The sequence below is a fragment of the Harmonia axyridis genome, chromosome 7 (assembly GCF_914767665.1).
Source record: "Harmonia axyridis chromosome 7, icHarAxyr1.1, whole genome shotgun sequence".
Lineage (NCBI taxonomy): Eukaryota > Metazoa > Arthropoda > Insecta > Coleoptera > Coccinellidae > Harmonia > Harmonia axyridis.
The window spans coordinates 23,283,919-23,310,159 of NC_059507.1; the positions used below are offsets into that span (position 1 = coordinate 23,283,919).

Here is a 26,241-nt window from a genome sequence, read left to right on the forward strand (position 1 = left end):
TACACTTTTTGGTTTGTTATAGTTTTGTCGTATCTGCTATCGATTTCGATAAAAATCTCTAGTAATCCTCAGGAAAATCCGAATTATTTTTAAGATCCAGCTAGTAAGCTCTAATGAATGCATTAATTATAAGTTTTGGTATTTATTTACCAAATCTGTAGCGAAGATTAATAAGTATTTGATAAACTGTACGACACACTAGAAACAACCTGTATATTGAAAGCAAAGCCTTTGTGGACTCATATTCATGAAACTTTTTTTTCTCAAAATTATCCAAGTAATTTCTCATTTTCCTTCGTAACTCTTATTTGAGAACAAGGTAAGAACAACCGAATTAGTAACAACAAAAATTATTTCGAGTAATTTGGTTCAAACTTCATTATCAAACTTCTTTTTTTAACATTACAGATATGAATAAAAGTTGTCGTCAAAAATTTTTTTTTCGATTATCCCTCCCCAAGAAAAAAAGATCTACGCCCTTGGTTCACAAGAGTCGAGAATTGAGAGAAATGTCAAATGTAAACGATGTATGCGCCATCTGAAAAGCCCGCGATCCCTCGAAATCAAGTAGGTAAAAATCTCCCGTTTTGTCTGAAAGTTTTACAGGTATAAGTAGACACACCATGTATTCTATGCATCTTAGTTAACAGAAATATAGGATGAAGAAAAACCGGAAATCGATGAAGCGTAGCACTTCACGTTCTTATTAATTATCGCTAATTACATTTCCAACATCTTGCACCTAGACCAGGCAATAATAACAGGGAAGTAACGAGAAGAAAAATAACACATATCCTATAAGTTATGTCAGTAAGACTCCGGCATAATTTTCTCTAATAATTCCGGAACAAACTCTGAATTAAATGCATATGCAAAATGTCTATTAGTTCGACTCTCTCCGGAAGTGTCCGCGGCACGATGGGGGCTCAACAGCTGTTGAAACTGCAGATCTATTAACTATTACGACCACTGCAATGCCGCCTGACATTGAAAAACTATTGCGACACGGGGAAAATCGAATAGATTCACGTGTGATCGATTTAGCATTCGAGGATCGTTAAATCGTGAAAACGCGTTGACAACTTGAATGATAAATGGCGTTCTGTGGACGAATCGATTCTTCTATGTCGATTCAAGATTCGATGAGCGAATCCGATGACTAGAAGTCGAACAAAGGTTATGTCATTGACATTTGTTTGTGTTTCGAGCATAGAATATTCATATTGTATTTTTTTTGTGTTAGATTTTGATTTCTATGATACTTTCATGCCATCTGTCTGGCTCCAAAGAACGTCTTGTTACGCAATGAAGTTTTAAATTTTGGTCGTTAAAACCGGATTTATATCTTTCTCCTTTCTTGTCCTATCGAGAATAATCTGACCAACTAAGATGGAATATTTTCAATGATTGAAATCATTAGCAATTGATAGCTTTAATGTTATCTCTTATCTTCTAACTTAGAGATACCTAGGACCTTCTGTGGAATTCTAGAGGTTTTTCAAGGTTTAATTCCATTATTCACAAAGACTCAAACATCAAGTAATTATGGAAGTACATACATGAGAAGTTACAATCTATATAGAAATCGTAGAATAATGATGAATTCAAACAGTAGAACATTAATAGATTGAAACGAATATTTCGCAGTCAACGGAAATTAATTAAATTACAATAATAATTCAAAAATCAAACAAAATAATCAACAAGAATCTAAAATCGATGCATTTATACAAACTTCAAAACTTATGGATTCGATTTATATTATTCTAATATTCAGAACACGAACTGCAGAATTTCCAAGATTCGAATGTTTCTCCTAGAAAAATAATCAGTGATTCCCTTCAACTTTTATATCTTGCATAATTCGCCTGTATAAAATGGACTTGTCACACGCGGTAATTGTTGCTAACATGTCAAGAACATCTAAGACGTGATAATAACAATAGATCATTCGTCTCCACAGCGTTAATTCTTTTCAATAATTTTTCTGGCTATTTGTGTTGTTAAGTACACCCTAATTGATGTTACTTGGGTCAATTACATGAAATATTGTTAGAATTCATCATAAGTGAGTGATTATATTACGATTACTGGAGATAAGACAGTATTTTTATATGATAGTGTGGAACCCATCACAATTTTTTAGAACAAAGGTTTCTAAACAACATTTATATATAACGATATCAAAAAATAAAAAAGGAAATTTGAAGTTTTTACGTGAATGCAGCTCCTCCAATTTTCCTCAATCTGTCAAGTTTCACAAACATCTGACTAAGTTATTGTTACGATATTTCTCACTGGTTACGTTAAATAACTACCATATAGGTAACTCTTGCATAAAATCTAGAGCGTCTTCAGAGAATGGATATAAGCCGTGAGCCAAACTAGAATTAAGGCTTGCAATTAAAATCTAGGAAATGAATACTTGAACATGGTTACATGAAGATGAATTAAAACAATATTTATTAATTCATACCTTGATGAATAATTACAGATTAATTATATAGATATACTCTCAAGCTTTCATTGGGAAATTAAATGTTCGATTCCGATACAACAAATTAAGGACATCAGATAAACACCAATAGCTCAATTAAAATAAAATTTCAAACCTAACACTGATTCAAATTAAGTTATTACCTTCCCCCAATCACCAAGACAATTATTATCATTGGTACCAATTTAACGAATTAGTGAGATGAAGACCCTTACAATACCATTTAGGGTCCTTTCTCGTAGATGTCACTAGTGTCAGTGACCTTGGAAATTTATTATCATAATTATTGGTTCTGATAGTTTCTTTGTTTACGGAATCATGTTACGTCCACAGTACCAACAATGTTATCAGTTTCAATCAGAAAATGTTAAATCCATAATATTTTGACCTAGGCAGTAGGCACAATCTATAAGGAAGTTTCGAAGTAGTACCAAGTAACATTCCAATAAGAAGTTGTTATTTACATAATGTAACGTTATAGTTAACCTTAGCGAAGTAGTTGGACATCTAAGAACTTACGACGGTACCTGTACCATTTGAAAAACCGTCGGAAAATATTCAACAAAAAAGGATAAAATGCTGAATTAAATTCAAAATAAAAATTTCCAGCAATACTATTCAAACACCTGTCCGAATATATTCAATAAGTTAGGGTATAAAACAACTACTCACTTGTTTTAGAACGTGCTCCTAGCAACTTGTTTAATCCATTTCACGGCAATGTAACTTGAATAACAACTATACAAGTTTCAAAACTAATATCACAAACTATAACTCACTCGCTTCACACTGCATATTTCTGTATTAAAATTCACTCGTATCACACGTAACAGGTTGATTACACTTCGTATGTAATTTTTATTCATTAAATGTAAACATTGAACATTTTTAATCTCAAGGAGATTGCACGACCTGCACCAAAGTGAGCTGTCAACTGTTGCTGTGTTTGCATCTCGTATAAATCGGACCCAAGTTCAAATATCGCCACTAGCGCACCTTTTGGAATATCTCGTAACTAATTAAAGATCAGTGTAGTTTTCTATATTATTAACAAAGAGTTCTATATTACAAAAACAGTTTTCTGTATTAAAAATAAACATAGAAGAACATATAGCCCTTCTTCTTAATAAACGAAAACTTGTATCTTCAAGAGCATTCCCAAGGATACTTTACGTTATTTTTTTATATATTCAAAAATAAATATTTTCCATATCTCTCTCAATTAATTTCATTTGTGATGATCTCTATGAGTCAAATGAGCATAGAATTTGAAAGAATCTATTTCCCACAAATTTAAACATCGATAAATTAGGTTAAGTTTGAGATCTGAATTTCAGCATTATTTGGATTAATTTTATAGAATTTGCCTAATTTCGATAAACTGCAGCTATAAACATGTCGGGAACATCGCAAAAACATCGAAATTTTGTGGCAGAGCCCATGGGAGATAAGCCCGTAACAGATTTAGCTGGCGTAGGCGATGTTTTAGGAGGAAGATTGAAAGATGCGGGATTCGATAAAGTAAGTAGAATTAAGCAATATATTGATATGAATCATTGGAGCAACTGATCCCCAAATACTCAGTTAAAACGTCTGTTAATTATGAAACTTATTTTCAGGCTTATGTAGTATTGGGACAGTTCCTTGTCTTGAAGAAGAATAAAGAATTATTTCAGGAATGGATGAAGGATGTTTGTTCCGCTTCTTTAAAGCAGTCCTCAGATTGTTGGCAATGTCTCAATGACTGGTGTGAAGAATTCTTGTAAATAATTGTGTTCTACCTATATGTATATTTTAAATACATTGTAAACTAAATATTGAAATCTAATTAGAATTTTATATTTAAACTGCTAACTGCATTTGTTTCGCGTACTTCTTATGACAATAAATTACTATTTTCATTCACATAATCATTTATTCGAGGAAATCCTATTTCTGCAATTTTAAAATTAAAATATTGCTCATTAATCTTTTTCTCATATATTGGAGATAGGGCAGAAAATTTAACTATGAAATAATTGATACTTCTTATGACAATAAATTACTATTTTCATTCACATAATCATTTATTCGAGGAAATCCTATTTCTATTTAAAATTAAAATATTGCTCATTAATCTTTTTCTCATATATTGGAGATAGGGCAGAAAATTTAACTATGAAATAATTGATTTACTTCGAAAATAATTACAATCAAATGAAAATTGAAAAACAAGTACTTTTTTATATTCTTACTATTTTAATTATCTAAAATTTATCAATGATATATTCAACCAATAATTATTAATAATTGGAGATTGGGAATAAAAACAGGATCGAAATAATAGCACTATATTTGGAGTAGTTACAAGAAAAGTTTATCATATACTGAAACTCATAAATTAAATTATCACAATCAAATTGTAAAAAATGCGATTATCTATGAATATACAAAGTTAAAAATATGTCATTGCGTTGAAAAAAACAAAAAACATTTATTCAATCTAGATATCTAAATATCGAAAACCAAGAGCTTAACATTCTCAGATTAGAGCTATTAGTAATGTTCACTTAGTAATATACATACAATTTCATATCATTTTGGAGTTGAACTGCTCCTAATGTAGGAAACATGTACCTATTCAATAGTTAACATTGTTCAGCTGTAAATTCATCACTTCTAGTCATTTGAGCTTTTATATCGAGGAAATAACCTTCACTTTTGAAAATCACTGAACGTTGATATTGTAGATTAAAAAAATCAATACTCCCATTAGAGGCCAAGAAATGGACTCTGATATATATATTGTACACCGATTTTTATTAAGAATCATTTCCTACAATGATTTTTTATAATTTCTTGATAATACATGATAATATGTTGGCTGCCTGAAGGACATTTTGAGTAGTTTGTGGATAGACTATTTTTCTCAATCATTCCATTAAAAAAGAGGGAATATAAGAAAAAAATAGATATTTGTACGAACATTCCAATAACAGTTATTATAAATTTCCTGTTGTTAAAATCAACCAATTGCTATACAGAATACACTACTTTCAATTTGTGCCATTAAAACTACACAGAAATTCTTGCACTTCTAATAATATTGCCATTTTTGAACACACTTGATTCAAAAGAATAATTCAAAATGGAATATTGAATACGATGAAGATTTTGTACTAAGGTAGGTACAAGTGGTCTTATATGTAAATAGAATTTCTATATAATATGATGATACTAAAAAACTACCATCGTACAAAAGCTTTTCACAAATATTTGTTCTTTTTTCTAAAACTGCTGCAACTAGTTACATTTTCATTAAAAAATCCTATGGAAAGTAGATGACCTTGAAGTAGATACTCGAAGGAATCAGGTTGGCCAACAGACCTTTTTTGGGAATTTCAGGTAGTAGACAAAAAATAGCTAAGTCATAGAATTGAAATGACTCAAGAATTTTTTGTCAACCTGAATAATCTATCAAATTTTTGTTGAACCTTATTCGGAAGTTGAACACATTAATAATAAATGTTTCTAATTCGACTATTATTAAATAAAGATCGAACTGTTCTTTTTTGAACAATAATGGATAATAATACACACTTTTCTGAATTTTTTAGAATTGAGTTTCTGCCATTTTCACCCTAGGTTTAGTTTGGCACTTTCTGTGTGGTTAAATAAATATAATATAAATAAAAAAAAACTCTTCTCTTCCGGAAGTACCTATGAAAAAAAAAAAGGCTGAAACGACTAGAATCAATGACTTATCCAGTAGTGAGTACAAGCACAGTGATTATTTATTTACATTCAATACAACAAATGCAAACAAAATTACATATAAAAAGGAAGTTTTAAATTAGAAAAAAAAATTATATACAAAAGAAATGGAATTAGAGGTAATTGATTACCTATTATATACAAACCATAAGAGTATCTCTAGTTATATGTACAGCTAAATCTACGAATGAATAAATGAAGTATTATAATAGGTATCTAGATCACGACCCCTCTCCAAAGATGCCATTCATGAAATATTGGGTGATGTAGACAGTCAATTGAGGTTTTTCAAACTATCTGATATTAAATTTACTCTTTAAACGAAAATTACTTAAAACATAAATCACTTGAACAAAATGTTTTGAAGCGTGTTTGATCATTAAGATTCGAGTTGACTAGAAATAAATCCATTAAAAATAGAAAAATATGATTAAATTTGTCGTTATTTCAACTGTTATTCGATCGATCAATTCAAAGTCTTTAGGTTTCCATGGATTCTGGAAATGTACTATTTGAGTATATAAAAAATATCATTGAATTTATTATATTTATTTTTAAACTTCCCCAAGAGAAAACTCAATTATCTCTGACATTTTATTTTCAAACGGTATCAATTTCAACTGGGAAGAAACCTTTTCAGTTATACATCTGGAGATTGGCCCGATTCTATCAATATTCACTGGTTTTTTTTTGAGTTATTCAATGTAGTTCAACTAACTGCATATTCACACAAACACTTTGGCGAGACCGTCTGCTCCTGCACTTGCTATATACGGTTTCGAAGGGTGAAAAGCGACATCTAGGATACTCTCATCGAATTTCTTCCGATGTGCAGTGATCTCTTGAACGCAAGTCTTGTTGTCCAAATGCCACAGTCTTATCGAACAATCGTGTGAACCTGGTGAAAGAGAATTAAATGGGGGTCAAATACAGCATAGAAATCATATAAACAGCACAGTGCAAGGAAATTAGTTCAAAGATTCAATCATTCTCATTATTTTGATTAGATTCGTGTTCTTAATATTATAGAACGTGTACATTTCCACCAACAGCATCCTTGCAAATATCAACAGAGCCACATAATCAAAGACAATAGAATATCGGGAATAGAACAAAAAAGTTGTTATTTTCAGTTCTTATAAATACTTATGAAATAAATAAATAAATAGCAATTAAAAAAGTGAAATTCAAAGAAGCTGCCCAAATAAATAACATGGAGTTACTTGACATGGAATTACGTAACGTTATTTCAAGAACCTCTCATCAGCGAATTTATGAAAAAACGAAATCATCAGGACAGTAAGTTCCAAAAAGAATTTTACTATAATTGGAGAAAGACTGGAAAAAGGTATGCGCCACCCAAACTTTCAAAATAGATAGCATTAAATGGTACACAGATGGTTCAAAAACTATAACAGGAGATGGCGCTGTAGTACCTGGGGCAGGTACCACTAACCTAAGGGTCCTATCTTTCAAATAGAAATACATAAGCGTACAACTTTGCTTCCGCCGTTTTTTTTTCGAAATTCAAGGCTTCCATCTTTTGGACAGCGTACGATTCCCGCGTTGAAAAATCTAGTCATCTTTTGAAGCGATCCACTAATCGATGCAATTTTTTACTTCTTCATAAGACCGGAATTGCTGGTCAGCCAGGCCGTGTGCCATTGATCGAAACAAGTAACAGTCCGAGGGAGTAACGTCTGGAAAATACGGCAGGTGGGGTAGGACTTACCATATCAACGTTTCAAAGTCTTGACCACTTTCGCATGGGGTCGAGCATTGTCATGCTGCAAAATCATTTTATTCTTTCAATGCTCTTACACTACACCGAGCTGATCCGACCAAATACTGAGCATGACCTTGGAACCGTGAATATTCAGTTTGGCCGTCGACGTGGAAGCATGATCTGGATATCCTCATGATTTTCTGCGCTTGGTATTATAGTAATGACTAATGAACCCATTCTTCGTCTCCAGTCACAATGCGATGCAGAAATCCCTTCCGTCTTTGTCTTGCAAGCTGCTGTTCACAAGCAAACAAACGCCGTTCAACATCTCTCGGCTTCAACTTCCTGGTTTCTTAATAATTTCCATAACTTTCAGGCGTTTTGAAATGGCTTGTTGCGTCACCCCCAATTATTCTGCCTATTTTTGTTCCGTTTGACACGAGTCTCCAATTCTGCATCTTCGAAAACCTTCTCTCTTCCACCGCTTGAAGCGTTGAAACACCACTCTCGGCGCGATCTTTCACTAATATCGGGCTCACCATAGGTCTTTGAGAGCATTCGATGAACCTCAACCGCAAATTTCTATTTTTAAGCAAAAAATTATAACCTCCCACAAATGACGAGAATTTGGCTAGAAAGCTGAGATGTTTAATCGAGAATAACTTTATGATGCAAACACAAATCGACTAATATTTCGATGGCGTTATGTTTACAAATTCCTAAGCTTTTTGGCATCTACGATCTATTTATATCGACAACCACTTACCACTGCAGCAATCTATTGCAAAACAGCAGAAGCAAAGTTGTACACCTAATACTCATAATCAAAAGATGAGTGGCAACAAACCTAGAAAGAAACTATCAGAAATGTGACATAGCAATTCATGCTAATAGTCAAGCTGTTCTTCAAGCACCGAGATTCCATTTCATCGATTCATAGTTGATATGAGAGTGACAAAGAATAATTAATAAATTTGGGCAAGAATAATGAGGCCTTTTTAGTCTGGGTTTCTGGTCACTTAGCATTCAGGTGAATACACTTGCCAGAAAGGGAGCATGAATGCCTTTTCTTAGGCTGGAACCTCTATAGGGTTTCAAAGAGGCGGCCAAAACGTAGATTCACCCAATATGTACGTCATCGATGACGTCACGACATAAAGTATAATCAAACAAGTGCCATACACGAATTCCTTTGTATTCAAGATCGACTCAACTGTATTGTGAATATCATTTTGATGTGAATTATAAGCTTTATTCACTTAATGGAATTTCATCGTGAAGATTACTTTGATTTGTTACATTCCCTTACTACAACCATCTGTTTAAGGTTAGAATTCAATTTTCAACCTACCTGACAGTAGATAGAGGCCGTTCGGATCGACGGCCAGGCTGGTCACGGCGTCCAGGTGCGCCACCATCGAGTGCACCATCTTGCCGGACACGTTGTCCCAGAAACGGATGTGACGGTCCTCGTGGGCGGTTATCGTGAGCGGCAACGTCGGATGAGACACAATCTTGTTGATCATCTTGTTCGCGGCGTTGGCCTGCTCTTGGCCCGACTCGAGCCGCACCACAGGCTTGGCCGTCTCGATGTCGAAGATGACGCTGTGCGAACTGTTGTAGGCGGCCACTATCTGGAACGGGTGGTCGCGGATGAAGTCGACGCTAGAGGGCGCGCCGTCCGGTTCCGAGGTGAAGGTGTTGAGAAGGGGGACCTGTAAAATAATAATGATAATTTAATTGCCTCACTAGTAATTTTACTGATCTTATGTCTGCCTTCATCTGTTACCTGTCATTAGTGTCAAATAAACGATATGTTAACTGATTACAATATGTCGAATTTCGTCCGACCCTGCGATTAAACCTGAGTATAGAATCTATTAATTCCACATCTAGACTCTTGACTTCAAGTCGATTTGGAGGTTAAGGAGGTTAAAAAATAAAGCAACTTGCCTCACTGTGCGGGGCCCAAAGTTTGATGGTGCCGTCGGCTGAGCAGGACAACAGTTGCTGCTTGGAACTCAGAACCGACAGGCCCCACACTGCATTTGTGTGTCCGTTGAGGGTGGTGTAGAGTATCTCCGGATCAAACTGGTCGTAAGGATCAATGTTAGAATTTGGAACGTTCCAGACGTGAATTGCGGAGTCCAAACTGCCTGAGTAGCAGTAATCTCCCGAACCTGATATAGCCAGACAAAGTACTGGCTTGTTATGACACCTGAAAACATAAATTATTTCGTAACCAATTTTCAACACAGTTAATCAGAAATTTTCATCACAACTTTTTCATGCATATTTTGGCTCGAAAAAGGCACAACATATGATTAAGATTGGCTTTTTTATATGTTTCAGGTTAAATGTCAACCTAAACTGAAACTGTATCATGAAGAGAAATCATGCCAATCAAGTTGCTTTTTTTGCCATAAAAACTAATATCTCTCGCCGAATGTTACATCTAAACCATGCCTTTTCCATGCTTATATCAGGCATGAAATGAATAATGTTGCGAATCATTTCACTATATCCAAATTATACCTATTATATTGACAATTATTGACGTTTGTGGCAATTTGATAGGATTGGAAGTCATTATAGACAACTACACAACGAAAAATTTAACTGAAAACGATGCTGTAATGAGTTTATTACAACACTGTTTTTAGAACTCTAATGAACTCATTATGATACTGAAATAGAGAAATGTATTTATACAGAAAATGCTATGTTAATAATGTAGTTGTTTTTTGCGAGTTTTTTAAATTTTACAACAAATCAGCTGTTCGAGGAGATCCAAATTCGATGTTTAGTTGTTGTTAAAATACCTAGATCACGTGTAAGCGGAATTTATCGCCAGCAAACTGAATTTGAAAGGGGTAGAATTATTGGTCTACGGGAGGCGGGGTTGTCATTTAGAGAAATCGCTAACTGTACGAACAGAAATCCAACTACTGTAATGAGATGTTGTCAAGAGTGGTTTGATAATGTCCAAAATTGAAGAACAGTAGGCACCGGACGTCGAAGGGGCACAAATTAAGTTCAAGATCGACGTCTAAGACTTATGGCCATTAGAGACCAATTTGCGACAACTCGATCTTTGGCTGATGAGTGGTTAGGAGAACAAGGCCATCCTCTAACTGTCTGAACGGTTTACTGCCCGATAAGGTCTTTTGGACTGCAGCATTATCGACCCCATCTTGTGTTACCTCTGACGCTTAAGTATCGCCGGCATCGATTACAATGATGCATAGAACGTCAACATTGGAATGTGGAATGGCATCAGGTCGTCTTTTCTGATGAATCTCGATTCTCCTTTGGTGCACATGACGGCCGAAAAAGGGTTAGACGCTCAGATCCCCCGATCTTTCGCCCATAGAGCATGTTTGGGACATCATGGGTAATAGGCTTGGAAATTTAGCCCCCACGAACTGCTCTGAGAAATGAAGTACAGGAAGCTTGGGATTGCTGTACTATGTATGATTTACCAAAAAAAATAAAATTTAAACAGCTCCTTCTGGGTGTTGCAGTTTCTTTGTCAGTTAGTATAACTCGTAAAGAATGTCAAATGTATTTCAGCTTTGTAATTAGTCCTGGAACAAGCGCCAAAAGACATAATGCAATAGTGCCATATCCGTCAAAAATTCAGCCCAGAAACGAAAATAGGCACAAAAAAGGCATGGTGCAATAAGGGGTCATCCTAACCTGAAAGTGTACAACGGTTCCACATCCAAAGAAGCGGACTTCTTGGCCGGGACAGTCTTCTGGAGGTTCCACAGTTTCAGGGTGTGATCTTCGCTGCCCGTGATCAGCACCGGTTCGGTGGGATGGAAGGCCAGGGCTCTCACACCGTCGAAGTGGCTGCGCAGGGTGTACTTGGCGTTCCACGTTTTCCTGAAAGCCTCTTTGCTTGTGGCCATGTCGTACGTGTTCTCGGCGTCATTGTTGACGGTCAATTGGGCCAGTTCCCCCAGACCGAGGGTGCCCTCCAGAGCGTTGTTGATGTCCTCGCTCACAACGGGATCAATGGGCCGTTTTGGTATTGTAGTTTGGTAACCTGCAAAACGACAGTTTGAGAGGGGTTCGGTTCCGCGTTTCGTGGGAGGTTTTCTCACCTTGATTCCAGTCCCCCTGATCCCCATCGTCATTGTCATCTTCGGAGTCGAAGAGCTGCGTGATTTCATTGATAACTTCCATCGCTTTGGAGTCAAAGTCACTGCACAATCTTTCACTTTTGCCTGAAAATATTAAACACATACTATCAAAATGACGTCTGTTGTTGCCAAGTGATAGAATTTTTTTCATATTCTCAGACAGGTTTGTCGATGAAATTGTGGTGAAACACTTTTCGTAACAATCGTTTTTGTAATTGATCTTCGTTGGTATTTCCACTTGTTAATGTTATTTTGAGCATAACAAATCATTTGAAAACATTTGAATTGTGAGAGGAGAGAGGTTATCAATCAATTCTCTGTTGACGTAAAAAAATTTCATAGATTTTACAAATGAAGGAAATAGTTTTCATCTGGAAAAATTGCCATTCAACATTCAAAAAGAAGGAATCATTGTTACTGAAGAATTTTTTTGTACATTTCATTTGTACTGAATAAATTGAGAAAATCAGGGACTTTTAGAGATAAAAAAAAAATAGAATTAAAAAATAAAAAGAATTTATTAGTCAACATTCAAATTACAATTCACAATATCTTATATGCACATTTTAGGTGAAAACAGTGTGAAAAAAGTGGCAACAAAATTTCCAATGACTTGGCACACTGCTTAAAGAGATCTTTGAATACATCCTTGGTTTCAAGTAGTTAAAAGAATTTTAAAATGAACAAAGTTTATGGTTATGAAATGAAGAATGTGATTTACATATACAAATCAGAAGACATTTTCATTTAAATGAATTAGTGTTATATTCCATCACCCACAATGATCCAAATGAATTCTATACTTCAGTCTTAATCTTCAATACTAATCTTTTCAGGTCCGAGTTTGAAAGTATCAAGAAAAAAAAAAGCAGGATATAAGATGATCCACTTATTTGGTGGACTCTGTTCTATACTTGAAAGCTAAAGTAACTGCACTCTATTGATACAGCAATAGGTGTCCCCCATTCTCTGTTTTTAGCAAACTAATAATGGGTTTGAAAAACTATTTCTTGCCGTAGTTTTAGGTTAAATATGTAAAGTAGATAAAAGTTGGGATGTAGATCATTTCACAAGATTTGAATGACCTTTGTGTGAATCAGAAATAGAGGGTTCTTCCTTGGTAAGTAATTAGAGATACATCTAATATTATGTAGATAGCAAACCTTCTAATAATGATATACAGGGTGTCCCAGAATAACATTGGAAAATTTCAAGGGTCAATTCCTGACACTATTTTATAGTTTTCCTAACATCTCAGAAACTACAAAAGATATCAAAATGACCTTTGAAGCATTGTAATAACTTTTCAAACTCAACAAGCTAGCATTGATATTCTTTAAAAAAAAATGGTCACAATCAGATAATATGGATAAATAAACTTGATCTTTTTAATACATGATTTTATAAAAAAGTATTCAAGTTGTAAAAGCTGTTGTTTTATTTTTTAAATGTCAACATTCATTTGACTTCATTCTTCGAGTTTCAATTAAAATTTTTGTGTCGTTTTATTTCAAACCAAAAAAGAAAAAATACACTGTATTTTGGCCACTAAGCATTTGCTGAACTATGCTCATGGTAACTTAATTTATTTTCTGATGTTATTTTGGAACATTTATTGGAACATATTTATATTCCAGCAGACCTAATTGCTCCTTGATCCCATGAAACAGAGTTTTACATTTTCACATTAAGAGTATTTTCTCTGTTTTGTTGATGAAATTGGGACTACAGAAACACTTTCTACCCATAAGAAAGAAATAATTAGGTAATATTTTCTGCAATATTCCAGAAAAATAAAAATTGGATATCTTCAAAATTGAGTGGTTAGATTGAGAAAAAAATAGATAGGAATATTCTCACTGTAGTAAGGTATAAAAAATAATAAGCATAAATCCGCCATTGCAAATCACATTTCAATGATTGATCATGTGTATCGAAAAAATCATTAAAACTTAAAAAATTTCAACATAAATTTTTATGAGTACAACAATAGGAGGTATTGAAATGTATAGAGTGGATTAATTAAACCCCTATCAAAAACCCATTATTTACTCAGTTTAATTGAAAGGAGCACGTAATAGTTATAATGTAGGTTAGAATTATTGGTGGGGGTAGCACCATAACCATTTTATTTAGTTAGCAACCTGTAGTTAATTCTGCAGATAAAAGACTCCGGTTACTTCAGCTTCCAAGTTAATTGCAGGATTAAAGGGGACACATTCCTCAAAAAATCAATCAAACAAAAAAAAGGACACCAACAAATTTTCTAAATTTTATTTTCTTCATGGTTCCAGACCTGTCAATTCCCTGAGAACATCTTGTGGGGGGTCTCACACAGTCATGCTTTAAACATCATCTTTTCCTTTACTCACCCTTCTTCCTTCCTGCCTTAACATCGTCGTCTGCTTCCTCTATCGTCTCAACGTCCTTCTCGTTGATTATATCCTCATCATCATCCATTTCCATTTCGGAATTTGTGAGGAATTCCATGTTAGCCATGACAGCCTGCTCAGCTTCGATCATCATTGCCTCTGCAAGGGAGCCAGGTCGTTCCTTCTTGAAGGGTTTTCTTCCTACTTGAAAGATGGGATTTAAACAAAAATTTTTATTGTGGAATGCGAAAATTTCTTACCTTGACCTTCACTTGGTCTTTTATTAGATTCACTTCCGTTTAGAGAGCCTCCGTTGTGGTTTTCTTCCTGCTCAGCATTATTGTTGAGTCCTAACAAAGCCCTAACGCGAGTAGATCTTACATCTATTATTCTATCTGTATAACCGATTTCCTGAAAAAATAAGAGAGTTTAGAAAAAGAGAAAAAAATGACCTGTAGCCAGCATCTTTTGCTGGCTTGTTCAAATTTGTTTTCGTGTAATTTATTTTCCAAAATTTCGCATAGATAATAAAATGTAATTATTTTTTAATTAACTTACAAAGTGACATAACACAAAAACATGGAAAAAATTGAAAACTTTTTCAAAGGAAACAAAAAAGCCATGTAAAAATAGTATATGTATGGTTGGAAAGTTCCATTTATCCCTTTATCTAAACTAAATTATTAAAGAACATTTCCCCATCGCTTAAAATCTTTTCTTTATGAAAATTATCTAATTTCGATATGATACTTTCAACAAAATATCATTCATGGAAAAATTCGGAAACTTTGTTTTAAGGAAACAAAAAAGCCATGTAAAAATAGAATACGTATGGTTGGAAGATTTTATTTCTTCCCTCACAAAAAGAACATTCTGCGTTCACATTTTTCCACATCGCTAAAATCTTTTTTTTATGGAAATTTTGTAATCTTGAGAATATATTTACAACTGAAAGCTGTGTCTTTTTTTTCTTGGGATTTCATCAACCCTCTCTTGAAATTAACAAAAAAATTCATTTTTGGAAAAATATTCTTTGGTTTAAAAGAGTTAAAAGCTTGATTGTTTCCCCTGTTAAACTACATAGCTGAATTTTTGGAGAACTCACATCATCAATGAACTTTAAATATGTGCAAAATTTCAGTGAATTGTGACAGATAAAGGTGGAAGGAATTGTGACAGATAAAGGTGGAAGGAATTGTGACAGATAAAGGTGTTACCAAATAAGTGCAAAAGTTTTCAGAGGGCGAATCCTTGTCAAACAAAACAGGTTCTTTCATGTAAACAAAGACCTTTAGGCCTTTTTCTTGGAAAGTTACACTCTTCTCTCTCTAAGAGTTGAAAGAATGGCATTTTGTGGCATGTTTTTACTAATGAAAAGGTTCACTATAAACTTTTTATGTTATTCTGATTTTATAAATGGAAAAACATGCAAATCCTATTTCATTTTTCATCAGAACTTTTTAACAAACCTTAATTTGTCAATTCACAACTATGTGTTGAAAAGAATGACTTATTGCAAATTTTTTTTAACTATATTGTATCCATATATGCAATAGTTTCCTAATAAAAGAATAAAATGCAACATTGTGCATCAACAGATCTTCTATAAATGGAATTGCAAAAATCCAGTATCAGTATATCAAAATTTCACCAATTTTTGATTATCTTCAAATACTATGATTCAGACAAAAATTTGCATAACCGTTCCCAACTGATTTCTAAATTTCATTTTGATTGGATAGATATTTTTCCAATTATTGGGAAAACAAAATTTCATATGTGTATAACTCCAAGATTTGTAAATTAAAGACATCTGGGCAAAATGATAGCTCGCTCTCAACATAGAACAAGAAGACAAAATTTTGTTTAAAGATTCTTTGACTGTTAGCGTCCGTCTTGCATTTAAGTATACCTATTTTACCTGAAGGTATTGACGCAGAAGTTGACGTCCCTGCTTCCAAGTGGAATTAGTTACTGAGATGTAGGTTGGATCTGCGTCTATTTGGTTTTCATTTGAGGTCTCATCCATTGGCGGGGGGTTCATATCACCCTGCTGCAATTCTGTACCATATTTGAGTTTATGAAACTTACTACGCTCTTGTTTGAGAGCATATTCTAACATTTTTATACGACGAACAAGATCATTCTTCAAATTTTCCTGGCCTTTACGTTCCCCTTGGAGAAATGCTATGCGGGCCTGAAAATATAATCAAAAGTAAGAAAAGCAGCTGGAATCAACATATAAACAATGAAATGGTACTTTAAATGAAAATATTCATGAAGAAAACTATTTCTTAAAAATTTAGTTCTGCAGTCAATGCAAGTAGAGAGGAAATTTAAGCAATACTCTAAAAGTTTTGGTCAAATTTCTGATATAACCAATTTCTGTTTTTATTTAATTGGCATTGCATTTATGTGAATTGCTTTAATTATAATTTCTCAGGGAACTCAATGATAAGACTGCCACAAAATGTCCCATTCAAGAATACAATACTTATATAATATAAAAGAAATAATATCGATATATATAAATTCAACTAGAAAACAAAGAAAAGAACAAAGGACCTAAGTATATGTAAAATGACAAAAGAATGAATGTCTGTCCCAATGAAAAAACAATAATATGGTTGAAAATAAACAATCATTTGATTGTTTCTCTTGATATTCTATCTAAAGCATTTTGTTGATTAAATTAAAAGGCACTATAGAAAAAAAGATGAAACAATTTCAGTTATATTTTCTCCATTTGTTTTGAATGATTTTAACAAAGAACATATAAATTCATTGAAATTGAGGACCAACAAAATAATTTCTTTTTACATCTCAAATTACAGAAATTACCCAAAAAGAGAGACAAGTACTCATCAAAATCCACTGACCGTAACATATTGGAAAATCATTCATATCTCCTGAACCATCAACAGTAACAACAACCACTAGAAAACAACTGTAACGTAAATAGTTTCTAAAAGGATGCTTGACTGCATCCTCACAGATTCAGTCTGCAGAATTTAGCAGGCAACTGATTGTTCTTGGTTATAATTACTGACTTATTATTATGCTATTACACTAGTAACAACCGGTGCACTTTCCATTATTATGCAATGCCATGTTTCAGCAACACCTTCAGAATGATTGGCAGATATTAATAATGAAAAAATCCAAACTTAGGTGACAATCAGAATTATTTTAAAATGAACTCATGAATAAACAGGAAGTGTTTTAATTGGAGCGTAACAGTTATCATCATACTGAAAGGTTAACAAATTTTTTTAACTCAAGAGCAATTAATAACATGAAAATAGATAGATAAATTATGAATCACACTGCCTTTTTAAATTATTATTCACATCAGAAGTTGAATAACTGAAAAGGATTCCCTGAAAAATTTAGAATTCAACTACTTCAGTAGTGAATAAATTCAATAAAGAAAATATTCATTGACAAGAATGGAAAACATGAGTTCAAGAGTTGAATAAGTTATTTTTACATTCTTTAGACGATTAAACAAAAAAGGTTTTAAGAGAAGTATTTTGACAGGACAGGAGCAAAGGAAAAATAAGAATAAAGCTTTCAGGATAAAACTTGCAATGAATTAAAGTCATGGCATATTTCGTATAATTTACATTGTCGTCTTTAAAATTTTCCGGCAATTTAAAGCATTTCTAATATACTTTGGTAAAAATAATGGGGGAAACAAAGGAAAAATATAACATAGTAATCCCCAACATTTTCGGCTTAGAGTTACACTGGTCAGAAAATTAGGTAGGAATTTTCGAAAAGAAAAACCTACCTGTAATTCGGCCCTATCAACTTCCCATTGTGATCTTTCCAATTCGAACCTAGCCCATTCGTGTTGAATAAAATGTAAGATCCCGGGTATCGAATATTGTGCTTTTACGGATGTTTCATCATTTTCTTTGTTGTTGCTTACTGCACCACCTTGTTTAGCAACTTGTCCAACACCATTCTGATGATTGAGCGAATTATCTTCCATTGTCGTATCTTTAATCTTAACTCAAACTAGAAAATTTCAATTGTCCACCATTGCTCTTCAATACGCCATTTTATTTTCTAATTTTCGTTACAGAAATGAATACGGTAAGGTTGCTTCTGTCAGGTAAGAACTAACACACTTCAGGTGGACCGACCTCAGCCTGACAATTTGAAAGAAAATTGGAAATTATGAACTCGTTTATCAAAAACATATAACTTTCTTCCTGGAAAATTTCCCTTTTCTTCCTAGAACACCTCACAAACTCTGACATATAACTATCTCTTTTCATCTAACGTATTCAAAGCTAGGGAACTCTACTCTCCTTTTTGCGCGTATTTTAATTGACCCTTACTGTCAAATTTCATAAATTCTATAGAGTTTAGGACAGATTTATGGAATAATAAGGTGAATTGAGTATAAGAATTACGTTGTTTTACACAAAATTTACTTTTCAGGTAGCGGTTTCAGTCAGAAAAAGAAAAGTATGAAAGTAAATTTTTCTGCTAAGGAACTTCTTATTGATACGAAGCAATAGTGATAGACCAATATATTCAATTCCAGTTGTTATCAATTTGATAAGATTATAATAGGAATTAAGAGCTGATCTAATCAGATAAGTAGTTCTAATGTTCAACATGAAAATGCAGAGAAACGATATTTTTGTTCAGAGATCTGTGGTTCAAATTGTTCTGTCAAATTCAGATCTGGACCGGTCTGTGTTGTGTTAAATTTGTTATTTGACGTTGCGCCGATATTGACGAGAATTTGGAATATACCTTCCAAACAAAGCTGTATTCTAAACAGATACAATATTCGAAGTAATATCATTATTTGAGAGTTTATGACATTATAACATAAGCAGTAAAATGTCGGATAGTATGTGGCATGAGGCTAGACGCCAAGAACGTAGAATCAAGGGAATGCTGGTTGATTATCGTAGACGAGCTGAAAGAAGACGAGACTTTTATGAAAGGATAGTGAGTATTTCTTCAAGACATCATATGTAAAAGCGCCAAAAAAATCTTATTTTCACTCAATATTGTAGAAAGCAGATCCCACTCAATTTTTGCAAGTTCACGGCAGACAATGCAAAATACATTTAGACCCTTCTATAGCAGCAGCCGCAGACAGTTCCACAGCAATGTAAGCAGCAAAGGTTATCAAAAATCATATCGTGTTCAAAAATTCCATAATATTTGTAGGATGCCTTGGCAGGGAGATTCTGAAAACTTGATTGATCGTTTTGATGTGAGAGCGCACTTGGATTTCATCCCTGCAGTTAAAAAAGAAGAAGAACAAGAGCTTTCTCAAGAAGAAAGACAGTTAAATTATGAGAGATACAGAATTATTGCTCAAAACTCGTTCTTAAGCTTATCTGAAGAAAAATTCTTGAAACAATTGCATATTGAAGAACAATTTGGTTACACTGAAAATAAAGAGAAAAGAAAAGAAAGAGCTGCTGGCGTAGCAATTGGTTTTAACTATGAGGATGGCACTGGTAAATCATTTGATGTTGAATTATTCTTCACCAATTATATATTCAATTTTAGGTACAAGTTTACCTCAGCCGGTGTCTGACATGAAAGATGGTGATTCAGAACATTCAGACAGTGATTTGGATGTGGATCTGTCTATCAATGTTTCAAAGATGGACCCTTCTGAAGCACATGAAATGAACCGCCACGGGAGAAATTATGGCATGAGTTCAAATGATTTCTATTCCTTCCTCATAAAAGATTTAGACGAAGCAGAGAGTTACAGGTTGGCCAAAGAAGAAGAGCATGAAAAAGCTTTGTATGCTGGGAGAAAATCTAGAAGGGAGAGAAGGTACATTTATTTATAAATATTTGTTTTCATATTTTTAAATTTTTTATTTTTCTCAGAGCCCATAGAGAGAAACGTTTAGCGAATAGGGTTATAAGTCCACCAAGTTATGCAGCTCGGAAATCACCTGATTATACAGCATTTAGAGAGAGTAAATCACCTTCAAAATCACCAACTCCTGATAATGCAGGCAAAATTACTTATATAACTTCATTTGGAGGTGAGTTAACTTTTAATTTATTTATTGCATAATATGTGATTACAATTTATAAACATGATTCAGTTAAATTTGTGTATTAATGATTGCTCTACTTTTTCTTAGAAGAAGAAGAACCACCGCCAAAGCCAACTTATGCAGATAAAGTCAAACTTGGTAAATCGAAAAAGAGAGAAACTAGCAGTGAGAGGTTGATTTACATAGCCAAATCCAATGATTCTTCCATCAGAAAGAGATCCCATAGTCGAGGTCCTAGAAGTAGTTCAAAACAGAGACGTTCAAAATCCAGAGAAAGGTAAGACATACTCCTTTTGCGCTCTTGTTCTAGCGGAACAGCGGGCTATCATTTTACCCAAATTTCTGCTTTTTCGAGTTTAAATGAATACGCATTTGAACAAGCCTGCAAAAGCTCCCAAAGACAGGTTAGTGCTTTTCCTCATCTTACAAAAATCATATAGGTATCGAAAACGATCCAGGACACGATCTAGATCTTCCTCTGCAAGCAGAAGATCTTCTTCCCGAAAGAGAGTTTTCAGAGGGAGAAAATCGAGTTCATCAAGTTCAAGTTCGAGTTCCAGTCCAAATCCAAGAAAACGGAGTAGATCGTCAAGCAGTTCGTCGTCCAGCTCTAGCCAAACACTAGAACCGAGAATCAGCCGATCGAAATCTAAGAGTCCTTCGGTTAAGAAGGAGTCTCCGCCCAAACAGATTCCTAGATATTACGGCAGGAGAAAAAGTGATCTGAGTTCCTCTGACTTGAGTGACTCGGATGTTAATGAGAAAGAGGAAAAGGAAATGTATGTGTTGGCACAGACTGATGGTTACCTCCTAGTAGTGGAAAAAAGACTGGGATAGTTTTAATGTTGAAGGCTTTCACGGCTGGATTGTTCAACTAGTTGAAAAATTCCCGACTTTCCAGCCGTGGTCTAATCTGTTTTTCACCTGACCTTTCACTTACAACTGTGGTAGGTACTGGATTTCTCTGAACGGGTGTTACTGGAATGCTTTCATTTTTATAGCTTCCTTAAACTATATGGGGTATTTGATGTTTAAGAGTTTCTGACCTTGAGAACAAACATCAAATTCATCCGTTTGATTCAATCGGCAACAATGTTTGTGTTCCTGAACTCGGGTTTGAATGCTTCTTTTTTATTCCCAATTTCCCACAATCCCAAAGGTATCCTATAAACGGTAGCCACATCACTTCTTAAGACTTATAAGAAGTTCACCAATTTTGTATGTTAGTAAATACAGGTTTGGAAAATTCACTCGGAAACATAGGATTTAGCGTACAAATCTCCAAGTCGCTCTGGCTCCAATGGAACAGTGGAAGAATCGAAACATAAGTGCGATGCCATATGAAATAAAAATCTGGTCTTTGCGAACGGCCGCTGGCAAGCGTAGTGGGGGGGTCTGTTAGTCGGGTCTGAAGTCTCTCGACCTGCGTGCGCGATGGAATCAGTCGCAATCCAAACGTGATTTGCGTTGGACCATATCGATTTGAAAATTTATTATGTTCAGTTTACAAGAAAAATTCGAATAATAAAATGGTATTTCGGCGGTCAATCAATTCAGGAGTCAATGAATTCATTCATTGTTGCCTTTGAAGGTAGGACGATACATTCAAGATCCGCGATTTCGAAAATAATTAAAAAATTCGAGACATGTGGAGTTTTACAACAATGTAGTCATTGCAGAATTGATAGAACTACCAAAACCATAATAAAATCGTCTAAATAGAGAGGTAGATGTGTGTGCTGCTGTTGAAACCAGTGAACCTTGTTGGAGTAATCGAATTGCCGAACAAGTCGATATGAGTGATAGAACTGTTCGGAATATTTTGAAAAGAAATGGTTATCGATATTATAAGGTTTAAACAACTCAGGAGATTTTTCCAGAAGACCATATCAAACTAATGGAATTTTGTGAAACGATGATGGAAAAAGTAAATGAAAATAGTTCATTTTGGAGCAATGTCTTATTTACTGATGAGTCATTGTTTTCCATGAATAGAAAACATAACCCATCAGTAGTAAGATATTGGTCTAAAAAGAATAAACGTCTGAGTATTCCTGTGCGTACCCAGTATTGGGCCATTTTTCATTGGCGGTAACCTAAACTACGCAAAATATTTGGAGCTTTTAGAAAATAGAATTATTCCGACAATTCGGCAGCTACCAATTGACTTCGATCTTGTCTGGTTTCAACAGGATGGCTGTCCAAGTCACAACGCACGAGCAGTCACACAATATCTCAGGACGACATTTTCTGACCGTGTCATTTGTACAAAGAGCACGATCAAATGGCCTCCGAGGTCACCAGATTTATCTCCCAATGATTTTTTTCTTTGGGGATATCTGAAAAATTTGGTTTATGGGCATGAAATTGACAGAGCGACAAATCTTGTTGAATTTAGGTCCCAAGTAATCGAACTTTGTGCCAAAATAGCAACTATGCCGAATCTGCTCAGAGAGATGACACTATCTCTTTATAATAAAATTTTATTTTCAAACCAGTTATGGCGAAAAATAAACTTATTCACACCGAGGAAATTGTTTGTTGCATTTATTGTGGCAAATAAATTCCTCGCATACACACAACAAAATTATCGTAATAACATTCAAATCAAACGATACGGCACGGCCTCCACGTATGGAGTGCGAATGTTTACTGAACGCGGACCGTCAAAACTCCAGAACAATACATCCCCACTACGCCTGCCAGCGGCCGTTCGCGAAACTCAGATTTTTATTTGATAAGGCATCGCACTCATGTTTCGATTCTTCCACTGTTTCATTGGAGCCAGAGCGACTTGGAGATTTGTACGCTAAATCCCATGTTTCCTAGTGAATTTTCCAAACCTGTATATGAAAGTCAAGTAAGATTTCTGTTTGGAAATATTTCTGTTCACTCTTGTGTGACGAGGAAAGAAGAGACACCAATCGTTCATAGGGCCCAGCAATAGATCGCACTCGATCTAAACCAGTCAAAAGTGGCAGTTACAGCCTATGACTGAGAGAGAAACTTGAGGGTACATACCGCAATTGTGAGCGAAACGTAAGGCAAAATCAAGTAGAAAGTCTGGAATTTTTTAATTCTGAAATGGTAGAGTTGTCATAATGATAGTACTACATCAAGTCTTTTTTCTGCTGCAGTGAGTCGAGCTGGTTCACCCTTTTCATGTCTAATGTTTTTCAGGACAAGTTCAAATAAGGCAGGATATGGTAATTCAGGCTCATCATTCAAAGTCAGTAAGAATCATAACAGAAAAGATGCATATAACTCACTTTTTGAATATATTTCTAGTTGTTAAGAACGTTTAACAGTTGGTTCTATTTTTATTACGTTGTCGATATTTTCAGAAATCTGCAGGTACAACACAAAGTTCCTCAGCCCTTTCTTTTCAAGAACGTCTTAAGAGGAAACGACAGGCTCTACTCAATAAGCAGTGTAAGTTGACTTTATGCAGATAATTTCCCACTTATTGACATCCTTCAAGAACAATAAGCATCAATTATACAAAAAAAAAGTTGTTTATTGAATATACAGCAAAAGGTTTAAAAACCAGAAAATTTTATGTTCATTATCAAGTGATTTCCTTTGTGTATATTGTTTTGCTGCAAATTTTCGATATTTCTATAATAAATATGTTAGTTATTTTGAGAGTTTCATCAGATTCACTTTCCTTATAGAAAGGTTATTGAAAAATCTAATAAACATTAAATTCAAACAGATTGCTATAGTAACAATATAATAAATCTAATTATTCTTAACAATGGAATGCTAATGAATAATAATAAGTTAATTCCTTACACATTCTCCACGAAAGAAAAGGAAAAATCAATAATAATAACAAACTCTTTCTTATATTCCAAGTGACATCACCAATACCATGTGGCATAAAATTGTATTTTTTTTTCATATATTTGGAAATAATCACTATTGATGAGATCATTGAACATCAGTTTGAGAAGATTTGTAAAATTGTTTAATCTTGCAGTTTTTTTTTTCAGTTAAAGCAGATAAGATAGCTGAAATGACGAAAGCCGAGAGAGAAAAACAGGAACAGCAAACTAGAGAAGATGAATTGAGAGAAATGGGTATTAAGCTGAGAAAAAGGTAGTATGATCATAGTTTGCTGAGTAGGATCAAATTGTCTTCTCCATTTTGGTTTTGAAATTCCGTTGTATCGAAACAACACCAAGGCGGTAACCATAAGCAAGTCTTATAATAATTATACTAATTGAATGTTTGACTGTTGTTTGTTGTTTTGTCAAATATATATTTCACATGTTGAGAGAACTGTTATTGATTTTAGGCAGAGGGAAAAAAGACATGCTTACGATAGCGACAGCTCAGGATCTACCCACTCGAGTACAGTCCGTAGTAGAAGTCCCAAAAAAGAGACGGAGGAAACTAAGAGTCGAGAGAGTCGAAGCCCGAGTCCAAAAAAAGAAGAAGTTGACCATAGAAAACGTTCAAACAGATCTGAAGAATCCAGAGAAACGCAAACTAGGCGAAAATCACCTGCAAAATACGAAGAGAAAAGAGTTGTTTATGTTGAAGATAAAGATAGATATGAGAAAGGTAGGAGAACAGACAGGGATAGAAGAGATGACAGAGATAGGAGAGACGACAGGGATAGACGGTTTAATAGGGATAGAAGGGATGATAGAGGTAGATGGGATGACAAAGATAGGGATAGGAGGAACGATAGGTTCGACAGAGACAAAAGAGATGTTAGAAGTCGTAGAGATGATAGAGACAGGAGAGATTGGCGAAGTCGGGAATCGTCTAGAAGAGACAGATATGAGGAAAATAGTGATAATGATACATATTCTAATCCAAAATCACAAAGGTCACTTGTTGATTATTAGTGGTATTTTTCTTGAACAAGTTCTTCCTACAAAACTTTCTGAAGTTCTAGATACAATTGTGTATATAATCGATTTTCTCAAATATGTGTAATTTATGGATAAGTATTATTTTATTCTTTTGATCATAAATTAAGTTTAGAAAGGGAATACATACAAATTTTTCTAAATTAAATGGTTGGGAATAATTAAAGACGAAGTAAAGGTTTGGCAAATTTGAGTTTGGCAATTGCTTTTTAATTTTTTTCATGATTCTTCATGTTGTGTACAGGTTTCAACTTCAAACAATAAATGCTATTATCATTTCTTCGTTTTATTCATTCATTGCTTTTTAAAACACTTCAGGTGGTTATGAAATGAAAAATAGAATATTTCTTGACAGAGAAGATTCCTAGAGTTGTAAGCGAAATGTTGGGTGAAAAACTGAATAGTGCTGAATTATCATCTAATTCTGTTGAACTGGACTTCTTCATATCAGGGATATCCAGTGTTGAGTTACAATATACGATGTAGAAACCTCTGAAGATGCTTACAGCAGTAATAAGAGAAACGTCAGGTGAAAAATCGTAGAGTAATAAACATAGATAGAGGGAGTATACGCCATTTTTACGTGTCCTCAATATGGTTAGATGATGTCGGATTATGATATATTTTCAAAACCACAATTGTACTATATAATTTAATATTTTTCCTAATTATCGAATTTATAGTAAAACCAATATTATTTTCTTTACCCACCTGCTGAAGCCCAAGCATTGACACCTATTGCGCTGGTAGTGTCATCGGTAATTTTACGTCATTTGGCGAGCTTGATATATTTAGGTATTCATCTA

General features: G+C 34.2%; 4 protein-coding genes across 9 annotated transcripts in view; 2 read left to right on the top strand and 2 right to left on the bottom strand.

The window, feature by feature from the left end:
• LOC123684810 (titin) overlaps nt 1–3,440 on the bottom strand; it is a 147,166-nt gene extending 143,726 nt beyond the window's left edge. For both annotated transcript variants that reach the window (XM_045624267.1, XM_045624264.1), the window contains exon 1: nt 3,170–3,440. The gene's annotated coding sequence lies outside the window, so the exon portion shown is untranslated. The remainder of the gene's footprint in view (nt 1–3,169) is intronic.
• A 343-nt stretch (nt 3,441–3,783) lies between these two features.
• Nucleotides 3,784–4,402, top strand: LOC123684815 (barrier-to-autointegration factor). The gene is made up of 2 exons (XM_045624282.1): nt 3,784–4,018; nt 4,117–4,402. Exons 1-2 carry the CDS (start codon nt 3,893–3,895, stop codon nt 4,261–4,263), a joined length of 273 nt encoding a protein of 90 aa, XP_045480238.1. The 5' UTR covers nt 3,784–3,892; the 3' UTR covers nt 4,264–4,402.
• A 411-nt stretch (nt 4,403–4,813) lies between these two features.
• On the bottom strand, nt 4,814–18,787 carry LOC123684817 (striatin-3). Of its 4 annotated transcripts, none has more exons than XM_045624287.1 (9): nt 18,290–18,787; nt 16,418–16,693; nt 14,757–14,907; nt 14,497–14,697; nt 12,086–12,208; nt 11,676–12,027; nt 9,930–10,194; nt 9,328–9,691; nt 4,814–7,148 (listed from the first exon to the last, which is right to left on the bottom strand). In XM_045624287.1, the coding sequence occupies exons 1-9, from the start codon at nt 18,491–18,493 to the stop codon at nt 6,976–6,978; spliced, it is 2,109 nt and encodes a 702-aa protein (XP_045480243.1). In that variant the 5' UTR covers nt 18,494–18,787; the 3' UTR covers nt 4,814–6,975. The 4 variants fall into 4 exon arrangements, with proteins under 4 accessions (XP_045480243.1, XP_045480242.1, XP_045480244.1 ...); XM_045624286.1 differs by having other exon boundaries at nt 14,497–14,700; XM_045624288.1 differs by lacking the exon at nt 18,290–18,787 and adding an exon at nt 17,376–17,509 and having other exon boundaries at nt 14,497–14,700.
• Nucleotides 18,788–19,176: 389 nt separating this feature from the next.
• On the top strand, nt 19,177–25,714 carry LOC123684816 (CLK4-associating serine/arginine rich protein). 2 transcript variants are annotated; one of them, XM_045624283.1, is made up of 11 exons: nt 19,177–19,470; nt 19,539–19,636; nt 19,696–19,991; nt 20,044–20,320; nt 20,377–20,537; nt 20,640–20,829; nt 20,993–21,331; nt 23,733–23,781; nt 23,897–23,984; nt 24,548–24,653; nt 24,853–25,714. In XM_045624283.1, exons 1-11 carry the CDS (start codon nt 19,360–19,362, stop codon nt 25,409–25,411), a joined length of 2,274 nt encoding a protein of 757 aa, XP_045480239.1. In that variant the 5' UTR covers nt 19,177–19,359; the 3' UTR covers nt 25,412–25,714. The 2 variants fall into 2 exon arrangements, with proteins under 2 accessions (XP_045480239.1, XP_045480240.1); XM_045624284.1 differs by having other exon boundaries at nt 20,643–20,829.
• Nucleotides 25,715–26,241: the final 527 nt, after the last annotated feature.

Coding starts and splice junctions, on each gene's coding strand:
- LOC123684815 (XM_045624282.1), top strand. CDS start 3,893: ATGTCGGGAACATCGCAAAAACATCGAAATTTTGTGGCAGAGCCCATG. Junction 4,019..4,116: donor AAGATGCGGGATTCGATAAA/GTAAGTAGAATT, acceptor ACTTATTTTCAG/GCTTATGTAGTATTGGGACA.
- LOC123684816 (XM_045624283.1), top strand. CDS start 19,360: ATGTCGGATAGTATGTGGCATGAGGCTAGACGCCAAGAACGTAGAATC. Junction 19,992..20,043: donor TAACTATGAGGATGGCACTG/GTAAATCATTTG, acceptor ATTCAATTTTAG/GTACAAGTTTACCTCAGCCG. Junction 23,985..24,547: donor GGCTCTACTCAATAAGCAGT/GTAAGTTGACTT, acceptor TTTTTTTTTCAG/TTAAAGCAGATAAGATAGCT.
- LOC123684817 (XM_045624286.1), bottom strand. CDS start 18,493: ATGGAAGATAATTCGCTCAATCATCAGAATGGTGTTGGACAAGTTGCT. Junction 12,028..12,085: donor TCAGGGGGACTGGAATCAAG/GTGAGAAAACCT, acceptor GTCGTTTTGCAG/GTTACCAAACTACAATACCA. Junction 9,692..9,929: donor TTTGGGCCCCGCACAGTGAG/GCAAGTTGCTTT, acceptor ATTATTTTACAG/GTCCCCCTTCTCAACACCTT.